Source organism: Halichoerus grypus, chromosome 1 (genome assembly GCF_964656455.1).
Source record: "Halichoerus grypus chromosome 1, mHalGry1.hap1.1, whole genome shotgun sequence".
Lineage (NCBI taxonomy): Eukaryota > Metazoa > Chordata > Mammalia > Carnivora > Phocidae > Halichoerus > Halichoerus grypus.
The window spans coordinates 65837637-65858008 of NC_135712.1; the positions used below are offsets into that span (position 1 = coordinate 65837637).

The following is a 20372-nucleotide window of genomic DNA, read 5'->3' on the forward strand; positions in this document are numbered from 1 at the left end:
ACATGGAGAGAGAAATTTTCAGATTGTTTAGGGGATAGTGAGGAATCTGAGCTAACCAGTAGAAAGATTTGGTTCCAGTTAGCAGAAGAAAGTCTGGAAGAACTAGATAGTACCACATGTTGGAAGGTCTTTGTGGCATTTGGTATTACTGTTCATCAAGATTTGCTGCCCCTCCCTTCCCTCTTGAAGTCAGACTTGCTCAGGTGACTTACTCTGGCCAATTAAATGTGAGAAGTGAAATACATCACTTTCTGGTGGAGACTTTAAGACCAGTGCAAGCTTTGTCATGCTCTTTGGCCCACTGTTCACCAAGGCAAACTGCTGTTCTTGAATGGCTCCTATGGCAGCCTGGGTCACCAAGTGACAGGGTCCCCAACTGAGAATGATGACAACACAAGTAGACTAAACAGTAATCTTTGCTGTTTTAGCTACTAAAAATTGGGAGTGTTTTTTACCGTATCTGACCTAGTCTAATCTAAGCCTGATGATGCAGAGTTCTGACCTGATTTGCTCAGTTTTAACCTCCCCAATGGACTCAAGCAGAGACTAGATAAAAGTGGTCTAAGATACAGCAGAAGTAATTTCTGCATTAGAAATAAGACTTTAGTCACTTCTTAAGGATTCTCTGCCAGTTTGGGGGGGGGCAGTAGTAGTGTCTTTACTCACCTTTCCTACTTCATGACCTACTTATGGCAGTACCACAATTATTTTAAGGAACAGTAAATTTGAGGGGGGAAGGATTTTTAGATCATTTGGAATCCTAATTCAGTGTCAAAAATGGGAATGATCAGACCAGATACTGTGACACACCATCCAGACACAATTCTCTAGAGAAACCATAGAATTTAATCAGAGATGACACCAAGAAACCCTAGCTTTCCTTAGCAAATGTCCCATGTTCATTTCTAATGGGACAGCGAGGTGTACAACATAGAAATAGCATGGGCTTTGAAGCCAGAAAACCTTAGTTCAATTCACTTATTATACTTTGATAAAGTAAGTTAGCTTTTCCTAAGCAGCAACTGAATATAAAAATAACAGTGATGTTTATTCTGCTATACCCTATTAGACTTCCCTCCCCCCACTCCCACCCAGAGGGATCCTTAGGGGCCTAATGTTTTCAGTATACACAGATAAGCATTCTCTAAGGGCCAGGCATGAACAGCATGAATCTCAGGCCCTAAGGCCCAGTTTGTTTGGCTCAGTATTAGAATGAATTTCCTCATTCCACTTCATCACCCCGGGGTCTAGGGGCTAAGACTTAGAATGACACATGCAGCCATTAACTGGTACTGGCCAGGGAGAAGGAAGCCTGAATAGGTAGAGTTTACTAACCCTGAATCCATTCCTGGCTGCCCCACCCTCCTTCCCCTATCTACCTTTCTTCTCCAGCATGCAAGCACTTGAACATAAGCACCCGTGTATACATCCATTCATACACATGTACATACCACAATTTTTGATTCTGAAAATAATTTTATTATTTTACAGTTGTTCAGGAAAATTCCTGGGTTGCTATGACCAAGATTTGGTCACCGCAGAACAAAGGATCACAGCAGATCAATCAGTCCACCAGTTTTCTCTTCTTTGGGTGATAAGAGCAGGCAGGGAACACACCATGTGCATAATGAGAAAATAACCAGCAGGTAAGGGTGGGGGAAGGGGAGGCGAGGAACAGGCATAAATGGAATTCAATCCTGGCTGCCATTCTCAGCTTAGGTTTAGAAATGCTGTCTTCTCTATATTCACCCTCCACTTGCCTCAGCTCTGTTACATAGAGGGATGACTATGGGCTGAGAAACTGGAATAACTGTCACGAGTAGCAGAGTAGCTGGGTACCTCCAGAAGCCAGGCGTGATCATCAGGCCAGTCAGATCCCCCCAGTGGTAGTCAGTGTCTCACCCAGGACTAGCTCTGAGTATACTGCTTCAGGGCCGGCATTTGAGGCATGCCCAGACAACACAGGAATGACAAGAATCTGATTCCCACCGTCCATAGCCAGTTCTTCCTTTCAATGAAGGGAAAGGCACGGGCCAGTTACTACCTCAGGATACATGGGATCAAGGGCATACACAATAGGATCCTATCCTTATAGTCCAGGACCACAAATCTAACTCCAGTGATGTATGAACAGCCAGGGAAGGAGACGCTGTCCGACCCTGTGATCCGGCAGCCAAAACCCCCGGAGAGTTGTTCAGCTCCCACCCTATTTTGCAGAAGACCTAATCAGCTACTCTATGAGATCCTGTTCCCTAGAACTTCGTTTATGGCAGGTCTACCTTCCCTCTGAAGCAGGAGGAAATGTAAGGTAAATGAGGCAAAGAAAGTATCAGTTGAAATGATACTGGACTACAGATTATTAGGTTTATTACAACCATCTTCTCAGCTGAGAGACAGTCCTCAGCATTTTTCACAGGACCACAAAGAATCAGGGCCCTGGAAAATGTGAACAAATCCCAGGCTCAGCGAGCAACTGTGCAGCCTCCTCAGATTACGCAGAAGTGTTCAGGCCCCGGGCAGTAGGAGAAAGGAGACTCGCTGGTCCCTGCAGCTCCGCCCTGGGCTCACATCCACCTCTGTTTGTGCAGGCACTTTCTGTGGAGAGTTGGAGAGAGGACCTGTAAGTGGGAAGACTGTTCCACTACAATCGATGGTTTTGATGTTAGAGATGAGGGAATTCCAAGTTCTGAGGGGAGTGGTCGAAAAGGTAAGAATTCAGTTTATAGATGGCCTGTGAAACACAGAATGAGCAGGACGTGAACCATCAGGAAGTAGATGGCGGCTAGCAGTGGCACTCGGGTCCGGGAATGACAGAGTGAACGCAGGACCCGCTTCCATCCAGCACCACTCCGGGTCTGAAAGAAAAATTTGAAAGTCAGAGAGTTTTACCCTACAGGGATATGTCCCTTTCCCTTCTCCAAACACTGTGGGAAAGAGGTATCCTGGGAGAAAGTCCCCCTCAGGGTCACTTGGCCAGCTCCACTAGGTTCCTCCAACTCTGAGATCCATCAGTGCCTGGACTTGCCCCTTCCTTTTCCTTGACCCCCTGCCCTCGATGCAGCCAGCCCTGTGCGACAGTACAGTCTCCTCTCTTCACGCTTCTCCCCTTCTTACCCTTCGACAGGTGCTGCTCGTAAGATCTATTAACAGTGCGTGCTCCTGACTGCCGCAGGAGCCAATGATGGGAGACCGGGCAGAGTCCCAGTCACTGTGCTCCAACCTGTGTTGAGAAAGAAAAGAGGCATGGCTTGGCTCCCAGCACGAGCAGCTGCTCAGGTGAAGTCTTCCGCGTCATCTTGCCGTGTGACGTGGCAAGAGAGACCTGCGGCAAAGGCTGCTCCCACAGTTCCTGCCCCACACAAGCAGGGTGCAGGCGGAGCAGTTTCTCTCTGCAGCAGAGAAGGTGGCGCTAACTACTAGGAATGGATGCCTACTACGTAAGAGATGCTGGATTGGGTGCTGGACGTACGTTTCTTCAAAGTAAGGCTGAGAGCGGTGAGATGTCGTGCCCACGGTGGCACGGACAGTAAGAGGTAGGGCCAGAATTCAAAACCCAGGTTTGTCTCTCTCTAAACCTCTTGTTCTTTTCTTCCAATACACGAGAGAAACTCATTCTATTCTTTCTCATTTACTAAAGGCTAACAGGCAAAAGCATCCAAGAACGCATTTTCTGGGGTTCTTAGAATTAAACTCAACTGGCAGCCTCTACTGCTTTCTTCTTCATTTCTTGCTGATTTGTTTAATACTGGAACTTCTCCACTTACTGAAAAAGCTGCCCTATCCACTCAATGGTTTCTTGCAAGAGCATTAACTGCATCAGAGGAGCTGCAGGTAACACAGCACATCTGATCAAACATTTGCCTGCAGGGATGCACTTTTTAACTGTGCTGGGGAGGATGGAACTCTTCCCGCCTCCATATGAAGGGATGTCTGTTAGCCTAACACTCTTGGCCTCTCTTTGCAAGTCACAGAGTTTTCTCCTGGAGAGAAAGAATACTTTAATCTGATTTGTGAGCCTGGAAGGAGACACTGAGGGTTCACAGCCTTGCTCCATCCTGCCAGTTTCCCTCTGAGAGCCAGGCTGACTGCACAGTACACCTTCTGTGTCTGTTCCTCCAGATGATAAGCTTCTCGGGGGCATCCGTGACCTGGGACAGCACAGTCTGGCAGGACGCGGGTCAGTATGTCAGCTTCTGTAGGCTAGGCCGAGGACAAATGAAATGTCTGGAATATTGGTGAGAATATTTGGTTGCTTTTAAATAACAAGTCCACTGAGTTGCACATACACCATGAAGCTCGAACATGAGAATGGCAGGTACAGGGCCTAGGCAGGCAGCATGTGATCAGCTACCTAAGTTTGCATTCTGCACCAGGGCCAGAGAGGACACCGAGGAGGGGCTAAGCTTGGATTAGTGTGGCTTGTCTTGACCCCAAATGCACTGCAGCACCCATCTCAAGATGGGAGCCAGATCCTAATGACTCCCAAGCCTGGCCACTGAAATGCACACAGTGTAACGAGAAAGGATCAGGAGTGAACAGAGGCTAGGCTATCTCCCACAGCCCTTTACCGCCGGATCTGCTCCTCGGCCACGGAAAGGGCAGTCTCAGCAGCCGCTCTTTGGTCTCGTTCTTCTTCTAGCAGCTTCCTCAGTTCGTTCATCTCCTGTTTAGTGTGGCTCAGTTGCTGCTGGGCTTCTGCAAAGCTTCAAAATGAAAGGACAAAAACAGCATCAGTGGATGCAGAACACAGTTGCTGATACAAGGGATTCAAAGTCCTCATAAGGTTATAAAGCAGGAAAATGTCTAGAAGTTTATACAAACACAAAAAAGAGAAAAAGGAAAAGATAAAAAAAGGAACATTTTAAAAGTATAGTTGTCGAAAGAAGCTGCAGAAAATGCCTTGAGACTTTAGGGATTGACTGTGTATCTTTCATTTGAATACCAGAGGATTAGAGAGAAAGAGAGAGAGAGAGAGAGTGTGTGTGTGTGTGTGTGTATTGACTGCGTATCTTTCATTTGAATACCAGAGGATTAGTGTGTGTGGGGTGTGTGTGTGTGTGTGTGTGTGTGTGTGTACGCTGCTGTGCTGCTTCTGCTTTACAAACTTTCCAACTTTACAGATTTATTAAATTGTTACTATTTAATCCTCACATCAATCCTGTGAGGCTAATAAGAAGACATATTAAATCCACACCCTGGGCTCCAGGTCTATCTGGATGACGGCCCATTTCTGTACACACAGTGCACGCACCAGGGTTGTGGGCTGCTCCCCTACCTGAGCTGTGGCTCCCTCAGTTCTTCAGGATCACTCTTCTGGTGAGCTCCATTCTTTTCCTGGGGAGCTCCTGGAGCAACATCTATATTCAGCGGCCCCTAGAACAGTAAGTTTAGTAATTCAGTGATGAAAGCACTTAAGAAACTGCGTGGGCAAAATGAGAACACACTGAACACCAGAGTGAATGAGACACCTCGGAGAGGAACAGCTCCACTTGTCATCTTCTTCAAGTGCAGAGTCAGAAGTGAGAATCTTCTGCTCTAGGAGATGAATCTCCTACTGAAAACTCTGGATTAGATTTTTTTTCCTAGATTCTCACTTTTGAATCTCACCTCTTAGAAGTTGAAAGGCTTACCACTTAAAAGCTTATCTGCTTTCTTCCAGTGGAGGCTCATGGCTTTTCTAGAAGCTACTGTGATCCTTCCCTTGTTCCACTGCCCCTCCCAAACCTCCTCCTCCTGCCCCGGCCTAGTCATCTGCACACCAATTCTCACCCCCCACCTCCGCGGCGGCAGGGCACCCCAGCTCTACAGCTGCTCGACAGCCCCGCCTGCTTCGTTTCTCGGGGCCAAATCTTCCTACGGCTTTCTTATTTCTTGAAGCAAAATCCACACCATCTTAGTGTCAGAGTTCCAAAAGCCTCAGTCATCACTGTTTCCCATTCACTTTTTGATTTCTCTCCCACCATTTCACTGATGTTTTTCCTTCTCATCCCCTCACACTTTGATTTTTCTAGGCCTTATTCCCATCTCAGCAAACGCTCTGCTCTTCTCTCGGACTTTCCTCCATGACACCTAATTATCTTCAGCCTACAGCGCCAGCCTCTTCCATGCCGCTCTTTATGTTTTGCCATCTGCGCTCAAGTTCCTAACCATTTTCCCAGCCTCTCACCGCCGTCTTGCTCACCGCTTGCAGCTCCTGGACCTGCTTCTCCAAGACCGCGCAGTGATTAAAAAGGTCAGTGTAGTGCTGCTGGTTCTCACGAAGACTCTGACTGGTATTGCAGAGCTGAATTGAAAGGGTATTTTTCTCTTCGAGCAGTTGAGAGAACTGAAACAGAGGAGAGGATGAGCACCATCCCACAGGACTGTTTCCCAACAAGCAGTGCTTCGGAAGACTCTCCTGAGTTTCAAAGTTCTAACTGTTTTTAATGTAAGACCTTTATTTCTATAATGGTAACAACAGCATTGTGTGTTCCTTCAAACTGAGGAAACTCAGAATTTTTCAACTGAAAAGGAAGACAATTCTGGAGGAGTAGTAGGAAACTTTATTTGTGATGCCTAGTACATTGACTGGGAAACCAGAAAGCAGGGTCCCACAAACAATCCGAGAGTATAAACTATCCTAGGTATGTAAGAGGAAAAAGACAGCAGTGTGGGTCCAAGATGAAATTACTAACAAATGACTATCATCCTTAGAACTCAATATGAGATAGAGCTGTCACCTAGAAATTCATACAACCATAGTACTGGGCAGACTCTTCAATAGAGAGTTACAAGTTACCAGGAAAGTAGAAAAAGAAATTGTAACGTGTGGTTGGGGGGGAAACAGAAGAAATCCTAAATTGCCTGTGTACGTGGAAGAAACGACACTGGGTGCAGTACACTCTCACAGGTGGAAATATTGTAGTCGCTCAAAGCAGGACCTTCCTCTACTACCTGAGTAACATGTCCAGAGTCAGGGGTGTTCACCTCCTGACAAAGCAGCCCAAGCTATTTTTCACCATGTCAAAAACAGATTTTTTTTTTTTATATTGAGCAAAAAATTTACCCATTGTAGCTCCTATCCAGTGATTTGAATTCAGTCCCCTGGAACTAGAATTCTAATACCTCCCTTGCAGGCTGTCGGGTTTCAAGTTCTAGTTCCGATTAACATCTGGAAACATTAACAACCATAGAGATGTCTCTCCGAAGTACCTACTGTAGGACCGTAAGCATTATGTGAAGGGAAACGGGTGTAACTGGATGCATATTCTGTCTTTTCCTGAGTATCTTTTTGTAAGTATTCTGGGTTAATACTTGTGTAAAAAAGTTGATATGGGTTGCTGGAGGGGAGATGGGTGAGGGGATGGGGTAATGGGGTGATGGGCATTAAGGAGGGCATTGATGTAATGAGCACTGGGTGTTATATGTAACTAGTGATGAATCACTAAATTCTACCTCTGAAACAAATAATATACTATATGTTTACTAACTTAAATTTAAATTAGAAAAAAAGTTGACTCAATGTTCAGAGAGGAGAAGATACATTTTTCTAGAGATACTCTGATTGACTGGGAAGGACATCTGATGCATACAGAAAACTAGAATAAGAAATCCCCATGGGGGCACCTGGGTGGCTCAGTGGGTTAAGCGTCCGCCTTCGACTCAGGTCATGATCCCAGGGTCCTGGGGCTTCGGGCTCCCTGCTCAGCAGGGAGTCTGTTTCTCCCTTTCCCTCTGCCCCTCCCCCCTGCTCCTGCTCTCTCTCTCTCTTGCTCTCTCTCTTGCTCAAGTAAATAAGTAAAATTTTTAAAGGAAAAAAAAAGAAATCCACATGGTATAACAAAAATATTTGCATAGCCAGAATGAAAATCACGAGTAACCTTACCTCTGAAGAGAAATTGACAAACAAAACAAATGACAAACAAACAAACAAAAAAATGAGCAGTGACTTGCCCAACATCCTGTGGCTAACAGACGACAGGCCCGGGCTCAAGTATGGTTCTTGATTCCAAGTCTACAGCTCTACCTACTATGTGGTGGCATCCCGACTAGGGTTCAGCAAGAGAAATGAAGCAGGTTATGGGTTTTGGGGGGGAGTAGGAGCAGTTAGTAAAGAAAAGAATATAAATGTTTGAGAAGCAATACTAATCTGAAGACAGGGGTAGATGACAACTACTGGGTTCTGAGACAGAGAGTAATATGATCTCCTAACAAACGGAAGTTAATTTTCTGGCCACCAAATGGTCCCAAAAAACCAAAACCAAAACCAAATAAACAACCCCAAAACAAAAACAAAAACAATCTCTCACTATTGAAAAATACAACACTATTTTTCTTTCACAGATCTAGAGGAGAAAGGATAGACCTGTAAAGCTCATTGGAAGCAAAACCCCCTTAACTGGAGAAATCTAATTGCTTATAAGCCACCCTCATATAAACCACCTTTTATACTGTTTGCATTATCCTGTTTAGGATTAGATGTAGATCCCTATAGTTTAGGTGTTGGCAAACTATGATCCAGGGTCTACTGCCTTTTTTTGTAAATAAGGTTTTATTGGAATATGACTGCTCTATTTGTTTACGTACCACCTACGGCTGCTTTTGTGACAGAGCTGCAGAGCTGAATAGTGGTAACAGGCGCATCATCTACAGACCGAAAATATTTACCACTGGACCTTTAAGGAAGAGTTTGCTGACCTCTGCTCCAGCTCCTAAGCTGTTGGGCTTTATCGTATCTATACTTATAAAAACAGAATAGGAGGGAATAATCTAGACTACATTATATCAATAGTCATTCCTCTCCTGTTTTTAAGTTTTAGGTTACAAATTTTAAGTTTCTACAAACATACATACAAACATCCAACCATGTTGGCAGAAATATATATAAAGTCTGAGCATCCACGGAAAGAATTAGGGCAGTGGCTTGGAGAGGAGCATTCTATGCTGATAGCCTGTCTACTACAATCCCATTCTAGGGCCCAAGCAGCAATTCTCCTACTTAGCTGGGACCCATTTAGAGTGAGGCTCTAAGCTCATCAGATGATATGCTCCCTGAGAGCCCACTGTGTATCCTAACATATGGCCAAGCTCATAGAAGGCAAATAATAGTTATTTGCTTGATGAATGAATGAATGAATGAATGACACTAGTGATAGAGATGCCTAAAGGAAGAACTCTTTCTCACCCAGAATGACAGTGACCCAAAGTAGTATTTCTCATACTTTAAGTGATAAATGAAGTATATCTCAATAAAGCTGTTAAAGAAAACATAACTTTGATTATGACCCAGAACTTAGTATATAAATATATAAAACTGAAACTAAAGTTTCTTAAAACTAGACTCGTTGTTATATATTACATAATCCCTACATATCTCTAATCTCTTTTATTTTGTTTTAGAAAAAACATTACTTGCACTACTTGCAATAGCCCCAAACTGGAAAAACCCCAAAGTCCTTTAACAGCAGAATAGAGAAACTATAGTATATGCCTACAATGCAATGCTAAATAGCATGAGAATGGAAAAAAATCATACTGTCTAAAACAACATGGATGAATCTCACAAAATAAATGCAGTAACATAAAAGAGAAGATATGATTCCACGTATCTGTAGTCGTAAGGGTGTGGTAGTAAACAGAAAAGGACACGAGGGACTTCTGAGCTCTGGGTACGTTCTGATTCTTGACCCGGGTGCTGGTTATACAGGTGTCTTCACTTTGTGAAAATATGCTGGGTATTTATGATTTGTACGCTTTTAATAGATTTTATTTCAATAAAACATTTACACTAAAAGTTTTTTAGCAAATGACACTACAGACAAAGGGCTGATATCCAAGATCTATAAAGAACTTCTCAAACTCAACACCCAAAAAACAAATAATCAAGTCAAAAAGTGGGCAGGGACATGAACAGACACTTCTCCAAAGAAGACATACAAATGGCTAACAGACACATGAAAAAATGTTCATCATCATTAGCCATCAGGGTAATTCAAATCAAAACCATACTGAGTTACCACGTTACACCAGTTAGAATGGCAAAAACTGACAAGGCAAGAAACAACAAATGTTGGAGAGGTTGTGGAGAAAGGGGAACCTTCCTCTTACACTGTTGGTGGGAATGCAAGTTGGTACAGCCACTTTGGAAAACAGTGTGGAGGTTCCTCAAAAAATTAAAAATAGAGCTACCCTATGACCCAGCAATTGCACTACTGGGTATTTACCCCAGAGACACAGATGTAGTGAAAAGAAGGGCCATATGCACCCCAATGTTCATAGCAGAAATGTCCGCAATAGCCAAACTGTGGAAAGAGCTGAGATGCCCTTCAACAGATGAATGGATAAAGAAGATGTGGTCCATATATACAATGGAATATTACTCAGCCATCAGAAAGGATGAATACTCAACTTTTACATCAACATGGATGGGACTGGAGGAGATTATTCTAAGTGAATAAGTCAAGCAGAGAAAGTCAATTATCCATATGGTTTCACTTATTTGTGGAACATAAGGAATAGCATGGAGGACATTAGGAAAAGGAAGGGAAAAATGAAGGCGTGGGGAATCAGAGGGGGAGACAAACCATGAGAGACTATGGACTCCAAGAAACAGAGGGTTTTAGAGGGGAGAGGGGTGGGGGGATGGGTTAGCCTGGTGATGGGTATTAAGGAAGGCACATAGTGCATGGAGCACTGGGTGTTATATGCAAACAATGAATCATGGAACACTACATCAAAAACTAATGATGTACTACTGTATAGTGACTAACATAACATAATAAAAAAAAAAAAAAGTTTTTTAGTTGCTACTCACTAAAATGACCTCATCATCTACTAATAGCCCTAAATCTCAGGTTTAAAAAGATTAATAGAAAGACAAATGCCCAGAGTAATTTACAGTGATTTTCAGGAGAGCAAATGTAACAAGGCTGAGATGGGATCTTGGAAAGAATGAGAATTGGATGGGAGCTGCTCTGGAGCCCCCTTGAAAACTTCCAGATAATTAGTCCAATAAAGGGTCTACAGTTTTACCCATTCATTTGGATTAACAAACCTAATTTTAAAAATGCAAATTTTCTGCCAAAGTTAATAGCGTTATCAGCCTCTGATACTTTAATGTCAGTTAGTTGAATTTAATGTCTAATAAATACCTTCTACATAAGCTAGGTACTGTGCTTTTCCACATACGTTATCATATTTATCTCAGAATGACCTCCTCCAAACACCTTAGGCAAATTACTTGATACCTCTGGGCCTTAGTTTCCCTATCTGTGATATAGCCTACCTATCTTTACCATTTTTGGATCATAGATCCCTTGGTGAACTGATGAGTTCTCATGATGATAAACTTAGACACACACACACACACACACACGAACACGCACACCAATTTGTATATAAATTTTTGGACATTCACAGCTCTCCTAACAGCCAATCTTTGTATTCTAGGGTCTAAATGACCTCTTAAATCCCTTCTAGTTCTAACATAAACTACCTAGCTGGGTTCCTCTGAAGAAGGCAGAACTAGAGAGGTGCCACTCAAGAATATTTTGAATAGTCAGAAAGCAACAGGAGTATAATGATTTGTAAGCAGGTAGGGGAGGAGAGGCAGATGAAGGAGGAAGAGAAGCCAGAGAATGAATGAGGAGAGAGAACAGAGATGTGAGAAGGCATCCAAGAATAATTTTCTTTAATCTTGCCTTGGTGAGATTGGCTCTAGGCACCAGATGGCAAAGTGGCTTTTCCCTACAGAAATACATCCCAGGGGTGTTATACACAACTGATGAATTGTTGAACACTACATCGGAAACTAATGATTACTAAGTGTTGGTTAACTGAATTTAAATTTTAAAAAATAAACATTAAAAATAAAAAAATTAAGGGATGCCTGGGTGGTTCAGTTGGTTAAGCATCTGCCTTCAACTCAGCTCATGATCCCCGGGGCCTGGGATCGAGTCCCACATTGGGCTCCTTGCTCAGTGTTTTTGCTTCTCCCTCTGCCTACTGCTCCCCCTGCCTGTATGCTCTCTCTCTCTCTCTCTGACAAATAAATAAAAAATTAAAAAATTAAAAATTAAAAAGAAAGAAAGAAAGAAATACATCCTATCTATCTCAGTATGCTTCCTTAGAGTATGTGGACTGGCATGGCTGGGGTTTGGGGAAAAGCTGGCTTCTTTAGTTCCAGAACATTAGACACCAATGAGGAAGCCTACAAATGAAGTGGAATGAAGAGCAGATCTCTCACCTCTATCCCTACTATCTAATCACATCTGGAAAGCTTCCTTCCTCCTTCCTGAGACATTTTCTTGTTGCATACTGGTGAGAAACAGAGAGGAGGTATTGGAGGGTTTGTGGGGAGGTCCCTTAATATTACTAACATGGGTACAGAGAGGGAGACAATGCTGGGGAGCAAGGCTTCCTAAAAGAGTTGGATTTTTTTTTTATTCTTACTGAATAGATTTCTCCAAATCACTCCCAAGGATGCTCCAAGGATGAGGAAAAGGAAATGGCCCCATGTCCAGTGCTTTGGGGTGAGCAACCCAGACTCCAAGAAAAGTAGATCTTCTGTATCCTGAGATACAATACAGCTAGAACCTAGGCTTAATCAGCTTCTACTTACCTCCTGGGCTTCTGGTCATGGAAATAAGAAACTGAATTCCAGTCTAGCAGGAAACACTTACCTTGCTGTTTAGTTGCTGAATTCTTAATTCTTTTTGGTGAATTTCCTTTAGGCTGTCATTGAGCTGAGTCCTAAGAAGTTCTGTCTCATAAACTAGGTTTTGTGATCCATCTAGGGATGCTGATGTCTCTGGGGATGCCTGCCAGAGTAAAAATACTGATGAAATTCCCTCCTAATGCTGTTCATGCTTAATTCCTTCCCTTCATGAACTCTGTCCACCTCATAGGAGGTCACAAGACAGCTTGCCTAAGAGTGGCAGACAGGCATTTGGCTTGCAGGAAGCTGATGCTTCCTGGGTTGTGGTTACCTCTGAGTAGCAATCAGCACTGAAATTACTCACCTGTCTTTGGTATTGTACTTTGAAGGCCTCAGTCTGGGAGGAAGGAGATCTCAATTCCCTCATAAGATTCTGCAGATGACTGAGCTGCTGATCTTTATCTGAGATAGCCATAAGGTACTGCTCCTTCATTCTCCGCTCCTGGGCTTCCCAGGAGCTCTTTTCCATCCTACAAAACACATGAAATAATTGCAGGCAAAAAAATACTTGTGAGACATGGATGAATAATTACATATTCAAAACAGTATTATGGGCTGCAGAGATGTAGTAAACAAAATATATCACCAGAGCAAAATTTATATTATAAATTGAACTGTAGAGCAAGATGATGAAGCTGAACTAATAAAAGGATTTCAACTGGCAGGACTGAGGATGATTTCATGGAAAAGCATTCCAGGTTCTGGGAACATACTGAACAAAAGGCACAAAAATGAATATATATACACACATACATACTGAATTTTGGAATTGTAGCAGACAGTATATAAAGTGGATAGGGTAGGAAATGAGGATAGAGAAGTGAGGTTGGATGATGTGGGGAACTGAGTAGCATGCTAAATAAACCTTATTCTGTAAACAATGGGAAACCACTGTAATTCTTCAGAAAGGTAGGACCAGATGCAGACTAACATCATAGTTACAAAAATGCAATGCTACCCAGGGCAACCGTAGAGTCTTGAAGGAGCTGGGTTCAAACATTGGCTCTATTATAAACTAGGCATCAGACCCTGAGTAAAGTTTCTAATCTCTCTGAACCTCACTGGTATAATGGGAATAAACTATTTATTCCTTAGGATTATTCTAAAGATTAAATAAGACACTGTATGTCATGCACCCAACACAGAGCCTGGCATATCATAATCACCCAACAAATATGAGCTGCTGTTTCTATTTATTCCCCAAATTTGGCCAAGAGGGAGGCTTCTGTTTGACCCCAGCTCATTTTTTGTAGTACTAGCAAAAACTGTGTCTCTGCCACATTCTTTAGTTCTACTTCTCTCTCTCCCTGTCTAAAAGAACTCATTAGGATTGTAATCACATTCCTGCAGTATCTCTTCACTTTGAATAGTACCCATGTCTCTATTTAAATATTCCAACAGTACAAGGTCTTGTTTGAATTGTATCTTTTTTTTTTTTGTCTTTCATTCTAGAAATAAGGCAAAATGGTCCCTTCTTTTCTAAACGGCACATATGTGTTATGAAATAATCCTGCTTTGCTAAGAAGTGAGTTCGATTACAGTCAAAACGTTTTTCAAAAAGGCAGAGCGCAAACTTAGAAACTAAAATAAAATTTTATTACAAGGCCACTACATGTAAAAGGCACAGGATTTTCAATACTTCCTTTGATATCTGTGAAAAATGAGAGAGAACAATTTAAAAATTGAATGCAGAAGAAAGATCATAATCTTCCATAAAAAGCTTCAAGCTGCCATTTTTCTGGAAGGTGGTCATGGTGTGGAAAGAGATGCTCAATGGAGAATAGGGCCTAAGGAACAAAGCTGATTACTTCACAGAACTCAGCCATAACGGGGATATACCTCACTTACCCCCTGCCCCCGCCACCTTATGTAAGAGAGCACAGGAACCAGAGCAGAATAAGCAAACCAATAGCCACAAGGGGAAGAGAAAGGTTATGGTATAAATCCAGGCTCTCCTAATAAGCCAACCCTGAGGTTAACAGAAGCTTGAACAAGATGTTCCAGCTTTTTCATGTTTGAAAAGCTAATTTCCCCAAAGTAGATCAAGAGCAGAAGACAGGTCCTGAAGATATTCAGCTAAAGAAAATGGTAAAAAAGTCAGGGAATCAAACCTGTGTCCTCATCTTCTTCTTCCTTCTAAATGTGAAGTAAAATGTCTTCCTTTCCTTCCCCTAATTTACTCACACCCACTTGAGACATAATTAACTACTTTTCTTCAAAATTGCTCAAATGTGGAGGTAAAGAGAGAAAAGCTAAGAGAAAGGTAAACAGGGAGAGAGGGGGGATAAAAATCAATAGACCAGAAATCATTTTTTTCTCTTCTCTCCACCCAGTGATAGTGAAATGCCTTTCTCCACACCCCTCCAGTGGTATCAATGGAGTCCATGTATGGAGCTTGGACTTCTACTCTCACCTAACAGTAATGACGCACTGCTTCCCTCAACTGCAGTGTCAGTGGAGTACAGGTGGGGAGCCTGGACTTCTGCCTCTTCCTGGCAGTATCAAAGCACCTCCTCTCCTGCGGTATCAATGAAGGCCAAGTAGGGAGCCCGCTGGACTTCATCCATCATCTAACAGTAAAGTATCAGTGGAAGCCTACTAAAGCAGAAGATTTAAATAAGATTGAGAGTCTTATAATCTCCAAAATGTTCAGGATACAACTGAAAATCACTCATCATACTAAGAGCCAGGGAAGTCATGACTTGATTAAGAAAATCAACAGATTACAACACTGAAATGACACAGATGTTGAATTATATCTTATAGAATCATAGAAGGATTTTAAAGCAGCCACCACAAAAATGCTTCAACAAGCAATTACTAACACACTGGAAATAAATGAAAACAGAGAAAGCTTCACATTCTCCAAAGAAGATATACACAGATAGACCACAGACACATGAAAATATGCTCAGCATTATAATCTTCAGAGAAATGCAAATCAAAACCACAGTAAGATATCACCTCACAGCAGTCAGAATCATAAAGACAAGAAATAGTAAGTGTTGGTGAGGATGTGGAGAAAAAGGAACCCTCATGCACTGTTGTTGGGAATGTAAATTGATGCAGCCACTATGGAAAACAGTATGAAGGTTCCTCAAAAAATTAAAAATAGAATACCATACAACCCAGTAATTCCACTACTGGGCATTTTCCCAAAGAAAATCAAACACTAATACAAAAAGATATATGCATCTTTATGTTCACTGCAGCATTATTTATAATAGCCAAGATACAGAAGCAACTCAAGTGTCCATCGATACATGAATGGATAAAGAAGATCTGGTGTACACACACACACACACACACACACACACACACATGCACACACACAGAAATATTACTCAACTAAAAAAAGAAAGATGCTATTCATAACAACATGGATGGGCCTAGAGGGTATTATGCTCAGTGAAATAAGTCAGAAAAAGACAAATACCATATGATTTCACTTATATGTGGAATCTGAAAAACAAAGAACAAACAAACAAAAAAAGAAGTGGACTCATAAATACAGAGAACAATCCGGTGATTGCCAGAGGAGAGGGGGGTTGGAGGATGGGCAAAATAGGTGAAAGGATCTTAAGAGGTACAAACTTTCAGTTATAAAATAAATAAATCACAGGGGCGCCTGGGCGGCTCAGCTGGTTAAGTGACTGCCTTAGGCTCAGGTCATGATTCTGGAGTCCCGGGATCGAGTCCTGCATCGGGCTCCCTGCTCAGCAGGGAGTCTGCTTCTCCCTCTGACCCTCCCCCCTCTCATGTGCTCTCCCTCTCTCTCTCTCTCATTCTCTCTCTTTCAAATAAATAAATAAATAATCTTTAAAATAAAATAAAATAAAATAAGTAAATCACAGGAATGAAAAGCTCACCATAGGAAATATAATCAATAATACTGTAATTATTTTGTATGGTGACGGATGGTAACTACACTTATCTTGGCGAGCGAAACTTATGTAACACTGTATGTTAACTATTCTTCAATTTAAAAAAATAGAGAAAACCTCAGCAAGGAAATAGAAGATATAAATAACTGAATGGAAATTTTAGAACTGAAAAATACAATATCCAAAATAAAACCTAACTCAATGGGCTCAATAGCAGAATGGAAGTAATGAAGGAAAGAATCAAGAATCAGTGAGTATGAAGACAGAGCAACAGAAATTATTGAATCTGCATAAAGAGAAAAATAATCATTAAATTGGATTTCATCAAAATTAAGAAGAATGAAAAGATAAACTGCAAACTGGGAGAAAATATTTGCAAGCCACCTATCTGACAAGAAACTTATACCTAGAACATACAAAGAACCCTCAAAACTCAACAGTAAAAAAATTAATGACCCAAATAAAAAACGGATAAAACACATGAACAAACGTTTCATCAAAAAGGACATATGGATGTCAAATAAGCAATAAAAAAATGTTCAACATTATTAGCCATTATGCAAATTAAAACCACAACGGGATAGCATGAGTACCTATTAAAAAATTAAAATATAGTGACAATATCAAATGCTGACAAGGATATAGCATTTGATATTGAAACTGGATCACTCATATATTGCTGGTAGGAATATAAAATGGTACAGTCATTCTGGAATATAATTTTATAGTTTCTTGAAAAACTAAACAGATAGTTACCATACAATCTAGCATTTGTACTCCTGGACAAATATCTCAGAGAAATGGAAACTTAACATCTACATAAAAGCCTATACACAAATGTTTATAGCAGCTTTATTAATAATAGCTAAAAATCAGAACTAACACACATGGGTGAATGGTTAAAGCAGTACATTCATACCATGGAATATTATTCATTAATAAAAAAGAACTATTGATACATGAACAATGTTGATGGACCTCAAGGGCATTATGATGTGTGAATAAAGCTAATTTCAAAAGGTTACATACTGTAGGATTCCACTTAAAACACTGTATGTTAACTAACTGGAATTTAAATAAAAACTTAAAAAAAACATTCTCAAAAATGGCAAAATGATAGAGATGGAGAACAGACTAGTGGTTGTCAGAGTTAGGGATGTTGGCATGGGGGGGAAGATTATGACTATAAATTAGTAGCACAAGGGGTATTATTTGTGATAATGGAGCACTTGTGTATCTTGGTTGTCGTGATGATTACACATACTTACACATATGATAAAGTTGCACAGAACTATACACATATACACATACGTGAGTGAAGGTAAAATTGATGAAGTGTGAAAAAAGTCTTTGAATCGCACCCACCTCATTTCCTGATTTTGGTATACTATAGTAATGTAAGATGTTAGCACTGGTGGAAACTGGATGAAAGGTACACAGGAGCGCTCTGTTTTTTGCAACTTCTTATAAAACTATAATTATTTTATAATAAAAAGTTAAAAAAAAAAAAGAAAACTAAAAGAAAAGGGTCAAAAAGCAGGGATTATCATACCTGAGCTGATGCAGCTCATGCTGCCAGGAGAGATTTTCCTGCCTTAGCTCTTCTTGCATAATCTGAAAATTTTTTGTCTTATCTTGATACTCTTGAATTCGAGCCTTCAGTGGACGTAATTCAGTGATTTCTTGGTTAATCTGTAAGTACTGTTGCTGTAGATTCTTCAATTCCTTAAGCTTTAACCAAAGGGAAAGTAAAAGGGTGATTTAGCATGTCTCATTCACCCAGCTGTAAGTCATCAACAGCTCCCTACTAAGTCAGTCAGACACCACAACAGACTGTCAGCACCTAACAAGTTCATTAACATAGATTTGCAACACAAATCTCTAAAATGGTGAAATAAAGGCAGCCAAGCTGGTGGGAATCACCCCCACAGAGCCACCATCAAGGCTACAGGGCCTGACCATTCCTGAAACTTGTACCCCAGGCCCCTGCTCCCAAGGTCCTAGGTTGACTCTAGATCTAAAGCTCAGACACAGGACAGACTTAAAGTACCTACAGTTTCTTTGTGGGTGTTAACTCCCCAAAACATGAAATGTAAAGATTGAATTTCTATTTAGCCCTGTGCCCTGCTTAGGCTTTTAAACTTTCTTATATGGATATCAACCTTAATCTAGCTTAGCTGATGTTGATTGTAAAAAGAAGGCAGCAATGGCCCAGGCCCAGTGGTTTAAGAACACTTAGGCTTTGGGGTCCAACATCCTGCCCACATAGGTTGTGTGACCCTATGCATATTCCTTACACCCCCTGAGCCTTAATTTCCCTTACCTCCCTTATGGTACTTCTCATTAGATTATGAGAATTAAATGAGAAAATTAATGGTGATGGTGATGATGGTGATGGTAATGATGATGATAATACAATGATGATGGACTTGCCTTTAACCAACAAAACTGCCTATCTACATTCCAGGTGCATCTTCAAATTCTTTATCCCCAGTACTCATTAAAACTTGGTAGAAAGAGAAATAATGTTAGGACATCTGGATTAAAAGGGGGCCTTGAACACACATCTCTTTCACCCACTCTTGGAAACATCATTAAAGCTACAATAAAGGCATCATTTTATAAGCATAAAACACAAGAACAGGAAGAACAAGAGAGGAGTCAGCAGCAACAAAATTAATTTTGGAAGCTGAAAAGCAGATGCGTAAGTGGTAACTGACTTAACAGATCTGGGAAAGCCAAATCTTAAGCTGGCAGTAAGGAAAGCCAAGAACCAATAGAACTTACTCTGCAGAATCTTCAAAAGGCTCAGGAATTAACAGCACCAGGTACCTCTGGAGAAGATGGTGATGGGGGTAGGGAGAAGGTGGTAGCTGAAATAAGGAGGATTAGATGAAAGCTGCTTAAAAAACAATTGCATCCCTAAATACTCTCCTCAGTTCCACATCTTTTGTTAACTCTGACAACTAGAGTTTTATTCTTTGGAGAAGGTAAAAGAAGTGTCTCTGGATCATGAAATACCAGGCACAACTGAAGGTAAAGGTACTGCTCTAAACCAAGGGTGATCAAGTCAATATATGCCTCCTGAATGCTTGAAGCCTTTCCCCTACTCAACTTGAACAGTGCTGGCACCCAGGCCTTTGCCATCCATGCAGGAAATGAGAAGTCTTCTCTAGAAAATCTAACCAGCCCAAGAGGAACTAAAGATACCAACATGGGGACTACCCACAAAAAGCTCAGCAAGATCACCCTGCAATCGCCAACCTCACAGTTGGTAAGCCCCATTCACAAGCTTTTTAGACCTTATGATTAAACATGAAGAGTGAATCAAGGATTAACCTCACCTAAAGAATGGCTATCATTAGGCTAGGATGAAAAGAACTAGAACAAAAGTAATTCAAAAGAGTTTAGCAGGGGAAAGAATATAATATACTTGAAGACTAAAGAGAGAATATTAGAAATTAGAAACATTGTAGGAGAAAAAATATTAAAGAAAAAGTTCATTATGAAAAAACATCAAAGAACAAAATTACCTCCACTATTCTTGGGGAGATAAATTAAGAACATATATCCATGTGACAAGAAAAAGAAAAAAGAGAAATCCTTAGAAATTAGGAACATGATAGCAAAAATGAAAACCTCAATTCTGGGCTCTAAGGATAAAGGTGAGAAAGTCTTCCCAAAGTATAGCAAAAAGAATAGGAAAGATAAGAAGATTATAAAACCAATCCAAGAGGTCCTATATCTAAATAACAGATTAAAAAAAAAAAAGACAACAAAGAAAAAGGATGGGG

The 20372-nt window shown here is 41.1% G+C and overlaps 1 protein-coding gene across 4 annotated transcripts in view; it reads right to left on the reverse strand.

Annotated features, from left to right (window-relative positions):
* Positions 1-1456: 1456 nt before the first annotated feature.
* GOLGB1 (golgin B1) overlaps positions 1457-20372 on the reverse strand; it is a 99696-nt gene continuing 80780 nt past the window's right edge. For 3 of the 4 annotated variants that reach the window (XM_036093704.2, XM_078066530.1, XM_036093703.2), the window contains 8 exons: positions 18131-18309; positions 12999-13164; positions 12660-12797; positions 6182-6325; positions 5276-5373; positions 4569-4703; positions 3115-3220; positions 1457-2855 (listed from right to left, as the gene is read on the reverse strand). In XM_036093704.2, the coding sequence (XP_035949597.1) occupies positions 2721-2855; positions 3115-3220; positions 4569-4703; positions 5276-5373; positions 6182-6325; positions 12660-12797; positions 12999-13164; positions 18131-18309 (1101 nt within the window). In that variant the 3' untranslated portion in view covers positions 1457-2720. Of the gene's footprint in view, positions 2856-3114; positions 3221-4568; positions 4704-5275; positions 5374-6181; positions 6326-12659; positions 12798-12998; positions 13165-18130; positions 18310-19365; positions 19452-20372 lie in introns of those variants that run through there. The other variant, XM_078066535.1, reaches the window with a different exon arrangement.